General features: G+C 36.7%; 1 protein-coding gene across 1 annotated transcript; it reads right to left on the bottom strand.

The window, feature by feature from the left end:
- Positions 1 to 668: 668 nt before the first annotated feature.
- LOC121308125 (patched domain-containing protein 3-like) lies at positions 669 to 10840 on the bottom strand. Its single transcript, XM_041240420.1, has 4 exons — positions 9970 to 10840; positions 9502 to 9623; positions 8428 to 8573; positions 669 to 3019 (listed from the first exon to the last, which is right to left on the bottom strand). The coding sequence occupies exons 1-4, from the start codon at positions 10666 to 10668 to the stop codon at positions 1215 to 1217; spliced, it is 2772 nt and encodes a 923-aa protein (XP_041096354.1). The 5' UTR covers positions 10669 to 10840; the 3' UTR covers positions 669 to 1214.
- Between the last annotated feature and the right edge of the window lie 290 nt (positions 10841 to 11130).

The following is an 11130-nucleotide window of genomic DNA, read 5'->3' as shown; positions in this document are numbered from 1 at the left end:
ATACTAAAATGTATTGTTTTAAAAAGTAATTATTATTGCGAAAATTAAAGTGCTTCAGAAATACATATTTAAAATACAGCAAACATTTTAGGATTGAGACATAATTAATATATATATAATTTAGATATTTTATTTATCATGTAATCAAAGAAACTACAAAATTAGACTGTAAAAGTCTACAGGATACCATAATAGTGTTAAAGTATTTCATGTTAGATTTTTTTGAATTTTATTTAAGTATACGGAAAACTGCAAAGCGACATGTAATTCAGTTTGGTAATGTGACGTTATTCATCAGGTTTCATTCGACTTTATAAAGCAAAATTTGTTAATTCTATAGGGTGATGCTAAACTTTTGGCCATAGCTGTAAATACCACAGCTCAGCTTTTGCTTCAAAGCACGTGATATTTCTACTATCAATGAGGTTTTTTAAAATACATTCACACCAAAGTCTACATATTTATTTTTTACAATTTCATGCTTTGCAAAATTGAAATTACAAGCAAACATAATGTGTTTGATTTTGCTAAGCTATTAAAACAAATGCTCTTTAAAAACCCAGTACAGATTTTAACATGTAAACATGAAATAAATGTTGACAATAGCAAGACAGATATTTTCAGAGGTTATTTGTTATTCTAAAATGCAATGGATGTACAAGGGCGGTACAAGTAAAAACCTGTAAAACTAGTGTACACATAATAGAGCTTTCTCCTAGTTTAATGATAAATAATTATTTACTTAAGGTGATAATTCTTTATTCCAATTCTTAATTTGCAATTGTAAAGCTACAGGTTGGATGGGCCATGAAGGTGAGGTCTGAATTTCAGCAAGTTTAAATGAACTGCCCTACTTCATTCATGTCAACATTCCTTACACTTGCTGCAATAAATTTACTCTAGAGAATAATATCCTTCAGTCTGTACAATAATGAAATATGATGTGGTGTGTATAAACACTTATAAACGTTTACCCTGGTAAAAGCATACTCATGTGTAATAAAGCATAGAGAAATCGATTATAGGTAAGCATTGTAATGTTCAGAGAGGTATGGTAAGTCCTATTAAAAAACATGACAAGCCATGGCAAATGTATACTACAACCATGGTAAAAGCATGGGGAAACTGAAATTATTGTTCAAATTTACTGTGATAAACTTATATAAGGGATAAGTGCAGAGCATTGCCTTGAATTTCTGAAAGCATCATCAGATTTAAGAGCAGTCTGGATCCAAATGTCCATCTGCATGCATCTCAGATGCTTTCTGTTTATAAGGTTCTCTTTTCAGGCTGTGGCTGCTGGTAGTCACAGGGTGTCCAAATGCATTACTAATAGCAACATCCCTGCCATCAACAGCAGCTGGGCCTGCTCTATCATCTTGTTCAAGGCCATGATTAGTAAATGTCAGAGCGTATCTAGATTCTTTATGATCAGCTCCATCTATGCAATTCCTGCTTTCATTATCTTTCACATCACTCTGCTTTTTACTAGTTACCTCCCCAGTCTTGCTACAAACCCCAAAGAAGGTCAGAAACACTGGAAGAAATGTGAGACCATGAACTGCCCCAAAGAGAATGACCAGGAACATGACCTTGAAAAATGTTCTGAATATGTATCCTTCAGCTGCAGCCAGAACAACGACACCCAGTATAGTAGAAACTGCCCCCTGGACTATAGGGTAACCCAGAGTATAGAGCGCATCAACGGCCTTCTCATTTACATCGCGTTTGCTGTTTGACACAAATGCATAGGAAATATGTGCAGAAAAGTCTACAGAGAAGCCTATACAGATGACCAGATTGATCATAGATATGGAGTCCAAGTTAACATTCCAGAAAGCCATGAAGCCGGCAACACCAACAATGACAGACGCAACGGCAAACGTTACCCACAAAGAGCAAAGTGGATTGGGAATAAATAGGAGGGCGATGACCAACATTACTGCAGTTGCCACTGCAATATTCTGTATCGTGTTAGAGACTATGACTACATACTGGTCAAAGTAGATGAATGCGGGGTGATAAACCAGTACTGGGACTACACAGTTCTTTACATCCTCTCTCAGCTCGTTCAGCATGTTCTTTTCCTTGATTGGAGTGGTAATGTTTATGGTCTGAATAAAGAAGCGGGAGGCAATAATATCATCATTAGAGATACTAATGTCTTGTTTAAAGGTTGGAAGAATAAACTTTAAATTGTCTTTAAATACTGTTTCATTATTTAAGCTGATATTTAGTAATCTAGAGAAATTCTCATATACTCTTAGCCATGAAACAGACAGGCTTGCATCAACATACAAGTGTTTTTCAAGCACTTTCAAGCAACTTTCAATCTCTTGACGGACATCTTTATTCCAATATTCAACTTGTTCTGTAACAACAACCATAACTCTTGGTCCATACTCTGAAAAATAAGCATCCTCATCATCATAGTAGTTAACAACATATGAACCGTCATACGCCAGATTTCGAAGGTCTATACCTTCCTGCATCTGAAGACACCCATAAATACTGCTAGCCAGGTACCCCCCATACAGCAACACCACAAACACTTTGGTCCATGTGTTTGTAAGAAAAGGGCCATAGTACCTCTTAAAGAACCTATACACTGGCTGCTCTTTCTCACAGCCGGTGTCTGCATCATATGCCCCTCCTACACAGCACATGCTGTACGCTTTAGAGCGTCCTGCTGGACAGTCCTGCTCCACCTTCATGCACGTCAGCCAGTGCCTGTTGCCCTTTTCTCTTTTTCCATTGAGAGCCAAGAAAGCGCCAAAGAATGTTATGTTGTACAGATAGCAGAACAGAACTGCAGTGCCTGTGTAGAGGCAAAACGACTGCACCGATCGGAAGGGTGTCATGATGCCTATGTAGAAAGCCAAGACATCAGTTAGAGTGGTGATGGTGATGGAGACGGCTGCCTCTTTATACGTCTCTGCCAAGCGATCTGCCACGGAATCATGAACCTTGGTTTGCTGCCAGCAGGAGATCATAATGAACATGTCATCAACGCCAATCCCTAGAAAGAAAAAAAAACATACATATATTTTTTCAATATGTATATATGGTAATAGTCTAAGTAAAAGATCAGCAGAAAAAGGTCCAGGGATTCTAGTGTTTAAAATGATTATATCCAAAGAGTCACTTGCTACCTCAAAACCAAAGGACAGGCTTAGCAGGAGGAAATCGGAAAAGAATAATGAGGAATACTGTTTGCACAATTGACATCCCAACCCATATACTATGAGAAATAGCTGATAACAGCTTCCGCCAGAAGGAAATAATTAATCAAATGAAAATTAATCTTCCAGTCAATGGCATTTTAATTTGCATGGGTATAAAATCCCTGTACTCAGTGTAGCTAGAAAGAAAACTAGCATGTAAAGAAGCTCTAGATAATATAATAAATAGGATCATATCAACGCAGGGATCAACGCAGGGATCATATCAATGCAGGAGGTAATGAATATGATTTATGTTGTTTTAAAACTTTTTATGTTTTACATTTGAAAAAAAAAGGATGGTACAACAGGATTGTGATTATGTACGACTCTGGCCAAAAGTTTTGCACCACCCTACAGAAATAACTCATTTTGCTTCATAAAGGCAAATGAAACTTGCTGAATAATGTTACATTAACATATTGAATTACATACTGCTTTATAGTTTTCCATATACTTATCAAAAAACTGTCAAAAATTGGAAAATGTGACTTTTCGAAATCTAACATGAAATACTGTAACTTTTGCGATATCATTTTGTAGTTTTTTTTTTGTTTTTTTTCATGATGTTAAATCAAAGATCTGAATCATTATTTAATATACACCCGTACCTGCAACTGTCATCAGTTTTTAGTGGGGTTGGAGTGCTGCTCAGGCGCTTTTTTTGTGATGTCATTAAATGACAGACAATTCAACTAAGAGCCCTTCTCGCTGGTTGCCTACCCTAGCGTGAAAGGAGGCCTAGCTACATGTCCATTCATATTAACAGGCGATAATATCAGTACCTTCTCAAACATTTTGAAATAAATATGCTTTTTTATGTGTATATACACTATGTAATTTAACAATAAATACATTGTTTTTTGCATCCTATAACTGTGGCCATAAACACAGGTTTTAAAGCTGTTTTGTATATTGGTCAGTGCAGAGGCCCATTTATTAGAATGAACGACTGCTCTTGCAACTAGCTTAGTGTATGTTAAGCTTTGATTTGGTGTGAGAGCAATGAGGTGGCGGTGGGCTGGAATGTGTGTCCTTGTTTTTCTCGCGTCTCTGACTTAGCTGGGGAGGTTAATCAAGCAGCGGTGGCAGATATTTTTTTACAATGCCCCTCCAAAAAGCAGCCAAATTGTGTTTTTTAAACCAGCCAAAAACTACTCTTACATATAAGATTTATATATTACAAAAGCATAAATAAGCGCTACACATTTATTTAAAATTTAAAAAAAAACAGTTACAGTGCCGTGAAAAAGTATTTGCCCCCCCCATCTGATTTTCTGCATTTTTGCACATTTTTCACATTTAATTTTGTCAGATCTTTTTATGGGTAGTAGTAGTCTATAGAGGGAGTCTGAGAGAAAAAATGACACCAAGGTCTGATGCTTCTTTCATTTGTTTGGTGTGCAAGGTAATCAAACATGCAATCTTGAGGTGCGAAAAAGTTATTGCCCCCCTAGTTAACTCAACCCAATTAAAGGGATAATTAGGGTCAGCTGTTTGAATACTTTGGTTAACAATCAGGCCTGATTTCAGTGACCCTGCCCAATATAAATCTGACTAACTTTGGCCCTTACCATCAGAGTGGAGTTGTCAGCACACAGGTTCTAGAGGCACATCATGCCACGATCAAAAGAAATTTCTGAAGACCTCCGGAAAAAAGTTTTTGATGCATATTAGTCTGGAAAGGGTTGCAAAGCCATTTCTAAGGCTCTGTGGCTCCACCAAACCACAGTCACAGACATATTTTCCAAATGGAGAAAGTTTGGGACAGTAGTGAATCTTCCCAGGAGTGGCCGCCCTGCCAAAATCTCTCCAAGAGCAAGACGTAAAATCATCCAGGAAGTCACAAAGAACCCTAGAACAACATCCAGGGATCTGCAGGCCTCTCTCGCCTCGGCTAAGGTCAGTGTTCATGACTCCACCATCAGAAAGACACTGGGCAACAATGGGATTCATGGCAGAGTAGCAAGGTCGGAAACCACTGCTCACTAAGAAGAACATGAATGCTCGTCTCAAGTTTGCCAAAAAGCACCTGGATGATCCTCAGGAGTTCTGACACAATGTTCTATGGACATATGAGTCAAAAGTGGAACTTTTTGGCCAACATGGGCCCTGTTATGTCTAGCGAAAACCAAATTGAATTCCACAGCAAGAACCTCATACCAACAATCAAGTATGGCGGTGGTAGTGTCATGATTTGAGGATGCTTTGAGGACCTGGACGACTTGCCATCATTGAAGGAACCATGAATTCTCCTCTGTGTCAGAGAATTCTACAGGAGAATGTCAGGCCATCCGTTCATGAGCTGACGCTGAAGAGCAGCTGGTTCATGCAGCAAGACAATGATCCAAAAAACACAAGCAAGTATACATCAGAATGGTTGAAGAACAAGAAATTTAAAGTTTTGGAATGGCCTAGTCAAAGTCCAGACCTAAACCCCATTGAGATGTTGTGGCAGGACCTGAAACGAGCAGTTTGTGCTGTCAAATCCACAAATGTCACTGAGTTGAAGTAGGTCTATATGAAGGGGTGGGCCAAAATTCTTCCACGGCGCTGTGAGAGACTGATCAATAACTACAGGAAGCGTTTGGTTGCAGTTATTGCTGCTAAAGGTGGCGTAACCAGTTATTGAGTCTAAGGGGGCGATTACTTTTTCACATGGGGGCATTGGGTGATGCATAACTTTCTTGAATAAATAAATGAAACAAGTATACAAATGTTGTGTTATTTGTCACTCAGGGTCCCTTTTATCTAATATTAGATTTTGTTTGAAGATCTGATAACATTCAGTGTCAAAAATATATTCAGAATGTCGTGTAAAATTAAATTCTCCAGAACTGTCAGCGGACACAGTCTTTAAAAATACATTTAAAATAATTATAATTGTAATAACACAGTTCATAAATTGGTGAGGAATTTAAAAAAAAAATAGCGTTTGTGTGATTCATAATTTTATTTGAGGCGGAGCTCCACTAAAAAAGATGGGAGGAGGACGTGATATACTATGCAGGGCCTTGTAGTGACTGACGATCTGCGCTGGTGCATGATAAAAATAGACAAAAAAATAATCAAACCACCAAAGACAAGATTTACCCACTAGATGCTTTCAAAACAAGCCAAATTTGGCTGGCAAACCGCAAGTCGCAGTTGATACGCAGTGTAGCCATAATTCTCAGTAGCCGGGTGATAATCGGATAGAATGGCATTTCAGTGCACCAGTGTTTCGATCGCATTCTGTAGTATCTCTTCTGCTGGAACATTGGCTCTTAAAGCGCCACCTCTGTACTTCAGCAGCAACCACAGCGGGCTGTAACAAATCTGACTGATACACCGACAATGATATCAAATGATTGCCTCAGGAGCTGAGTTGAGAGGGACTCGTTCAAAAGATACAAAAACATACATTATTTTTAATTTTTAACTAACAAATGTTGAGATTTTAGAGAGAAGCAGATACACAATGAATTCAAACAGAACAAATCGGGAGGCAGCAGCACATACGAAGACATAAACCCGCTATACTCTCCTTGCAAAGGAGCCGGCTCATGTACAGAGGTATCGGCGCTATGATTCAGTAATTGTTTTTTAATCTTCAAATTATTATTACAGATTACAGAGAGGGGATTAACTACTTCAAATGCGGCAGTAAGACATGTAAATTAATTTGTGTATTTTTTACTTTGTCTGTAGTTGGTGTTTAAATCAATTCAACGTAAAACGAAGTAATATAATGTTACTTGTTAATATATATATATTACAATATCAGTTTAGGATAGTTTATATATATATATATATATATATATATATATATATATATAGTAATAATATATATTATATATATATATAATATATATATATATACATCCCTGGACAGACAGTATACTCCATATTTACTCTAAAATACAAATAAATACTCTCGCTCTCTCTCCTCTCTCTACTCCACCCTCTCCTCTCCTCTGCTCTCGCCTCTCTACTCTCTCTCTCTCAATGCGCCTTACAAATATTCAATTTATACCTGCTTAAATATGTTGACCTATCCTAGTACAACACAAAAATCATGAAAAAAAAAGATAATTTAATAATAATAATAATAATAATAATAATAATAATAATAATAAATAATAATTTGGATTAATTATTTTTTTTTATACTAACAATCTTAGATATTAAAAGAGCTGCTAATTTAGCAGGTACTGTAGTTTACTACAGTAGTAAACCAAACAGAATATTAGATTATTTAAAAGAAAAATACCTGTAAAAGCACATGTAGTCTGCAAATATATTTGAAAAGACAAATGTAAAATTACAAATGCAGGGAAACACTATACAGTACTAAAGAGCGTGTCATGTACGAAAGTTGTATATGATTGACTGTAAATATGTGTGAGACTGGTACAACAGTATATGAAATGATACAGAATCACCAATGGAACATAATAAATAAGAAATGAAATGAACCAGTAGAGCAACAAGTCTGATTTAAAGACATTTCACAAAGATTTGTCGTTTTAAAAAAGATCGAATGAGATAATATAAGATATAGAAGAATAAAAAGAAAACAAATGGATAATATCTGGCAATATTTTACTGGTAGGCTATAAGCAGTCTCATATAATGAGGAATAATAAAGGTAACACGAGATCAGCACACAATTACCTTCAACAGTGGTCTGCAAACTGGGTGATTAATAAAGCATGGTCCTTTTAATGCCAATGAACAAAATATTACATGAATCAGAAAACCTTGGGAAAATATGTGCATGACAAGTCTGGGATTCTGGAATGAGATTTATTGTCGCAGTTATTTAAATAATTATTTTAGTTTCTCTATGGCGAAGTTCATGATATGGCATGTTGTTTATCAAGCCAAAATGGCCAGGACTCCTGATTCTGGTCATACCGCTTACATCAGGCTTCACTGGAGTCAAAGTGAAATACAATGTAAAAGCAAAACAATAACAAACCTGAGGGGATGATGTCATGCCAACGCAGAGTTATTCTACTAAAATTGCTGGTTTTGAAAACCTTGGTAAATAAATATGGGACAAGGGTGACAAACTGGAAACTCGTGATTCAATTTTACTGCAGTATATATTTTTTATAATTGCTTCATTATCTTTAGTTTAATGTATTTTCCATATGTAAATTAAATACAGTAATTTTGTTAAAAAAAAAAAAAAAAAAAACATTTACAGTTTGCTTCATACCTAGGATCAGGAACGGGGCGTTAGCCACAGTCATAGCGAACGGCATTCCACAGTACAGCAACATCCCGAAAGCAGACAGCACCGCTAAGCCTGCTGACAGGACTCCAAAGGTGGCAACCCATGCCTTATTTCTGACACAGTCAAACCTAAACAAACAACGCATTCAGATATAACCGCTTGAAAATAACATTTTCCATGATGAGAAAAACAGGAATCAAACTGTACTTTAGAAAAATTATTCACTGCATTGTGTCAATTTAGCTGATACATCACGTATGATGCACAATGAAAACTCATTAGTCTAAGTTTTACATCCTTAGCTAATTGGGCACATACGTAATGTTATTTATATTTTAAATAGTGAGCAGATAGGTTTGTTGATTGTTTGAGTAGTATTGTTCATTGGGCTAACAAAATACTGAGCTCAAGTCATGTGTTTTCATAAAAAAATAAAAATGAATAAATGAGTTGATTAAGAATCTAAATAGCAATTTGAAAAGACATGACTTTAATTAACGCAAAAAAAGTGAAAGATACGACCAAGCCCCGCTTGAGTAATGAAGGTGGTCTGGTTGCTATTGGCACGATTGAAGGTGGCCTGTCTGTGAGAGAAGTTGCCCGGAGAATGAGGTGTTCGGCTTCAACAGTCAGCAGACTAGTCCAGGGAAACTATGAAACCGGCTCTGTGAGGGACAGGCCACGTCCTGGAAGGCAGATGATCACCACACCGGCCCAGGACTCAACCGGTGGGGCGGCGGAAGAGCACCCTTACTACTCAGTGATACATTGACCAAGTCCTTGAGGCAACAGTTTTTTCCGTTCGCTCAAGCCAATTGTTGCGTTTCTTTTGTTGGAATTAAACACACATTTTTACGGTTCAGATGTTTATTTTATTTATTTAACACCATAGGAAAAGGAAATACAAACTAAAATGGTTTAATAATACTGTTGCGCGAGATGTAGGTTTAATGATTAAACACTGGATTATAATAATAATAATAATAATAATAATAATAATAATAATAATAATAATAATAATAATAATAATAATAATAAGAATAAACAAGTACGTACCTCAAGCAAGATACAATTGAAAAGAAAATGGCAAGGAAATACGTGATGGAAAACAATGGGATCACTTTCTTAGAATTGCCTTCAAACTCCTGCTGCCTTGATAATGAAGTAAAATACGATACCTAGAAAGCAAAGGCGAGTTTAAAATACTGCACTACATTATGTACATTCAATTCGAATTACCTGTTGATTCCGTTTTTTTTTTTTTTTTTTAACAAATGTATAGTGGCCTAATGAAACGAAATAATATGTTTGTGTGTATATCTAGCTATCTATCTATTTATTTATATATATAATCGCATCGAGTCTTTTTATAGAGCACGACTTGTTATATTCAGCGGATCTAAGTTACAGATCTAATGAATGGTATGAGTAATTCTCAGCAGTTTTAACAAGTTACTGACAAATACAAAAACATGGAAGTTTATAAGAATCCGACACACACAGAGGACATGGATTAAGCCTTACCTGAAGAGTTTTATTTTCTGTCAAGTATTCTGAAAATACTTTTTGAAATTCTTCCAGCCACAAGTTGCTTTTTCCCGCCTCGTCGTCTCTTAAATAGTAAAACAGTCTAATTGCTGTTGCTTTATCTACTACATGACCTTTTATATCGACTCCGCCAACAGTCGATCCAAGAAATATGTTCGTTTTGTACATGGGATAGGTAAGATTAATATCTGCTATTTCGCTGGCATTGTAATGTATTATTTCTAATATCGCATTTGGAACACATTCGTTGTTTGTTTTAGCACACAGATTTAAATATGTATTATTGTCTGAAGTTATGTCTTTTACAGTGTTGTCGAGTTCAATTATTTCTTTAAATGCAGTTTCTGTTAAAATGTTCTCTCTGGAAACTGCAATCAGGGACGCGTAGGTCCCCTCCGTGTAGAGCCGCTGGCTGGAAAAGTCCGAGTCATTCTGAGGGAAGAATTTCTGTACAACGTCTCGCTCCCCCTTTGCAGGGCCATCCAAGGGAGTAAACTGCTCTTCGATGTCGTTTGCTTCATACTCCTTCAGAAAATAAAAGCCTGCCCCCAGACCACCCGAGATCAGCAAAGGGATCACTAGAAACCACCAGGGATGTGATCCTACAAAATGCCCTAATTTATAAAAAGCTGTGCAGATTGGCTTCTCTATACAGTCTGTGTGGCATTTAACCATGTTTTAATTCAGTTTAAATTGTTCTTAAATAAGGCAGTACAATAGCTGTGCTCGTCTTGTTCTCTGTCTTGCCCAGAACACCAGCAGTCTTTGAAAAGCGCCAGCTAATCAGTAAGTCATGCAGAACATTGCATATGGAAACCTAAACGTCTCACCAACGAAAAAGCTGAGGAGTGTGATCTGTAGTTATTCATTAACATCTACAGAACAGATGTGACCGTGTTCTAGTTCTAATACGGCCTGATTTTCAAAAGAGGCAAAGTGAAAAACAGGTCGCAAAACACTTTTGCGACACCACATAGGTGGCAAACTGTATTTTCAAGTCCTGTAAGTCAGTTGCGCAATGCCATTTCAGGGTGTGCGCTTCATGAAAATACATAGCTTGAATATCAAACTGCAGCACGAGACAACTATACAAGTGTACAAGTTATGCTTACATACAGATGAACTGCTGTGTGATCT

Source organism: Polyodon spathula, chromosome 3, assembly GCF_017654505.1.
Source record: "Polyodon spathula isolate WHYD16114869_AA chromosome 3, ASM1765450v1, whole genome shotgun sequence".
In the NCBI taxonomy this organism is placed as follows: Eukaryota; Metazoa; Chordata; class Actinopteri; order Acipenseriformes; family Polyodontidae; genus Polyodon; species Polyodon spathula.
This window is presented reverse-complemented; position numbering and strand designations above follow the sequence as displayed.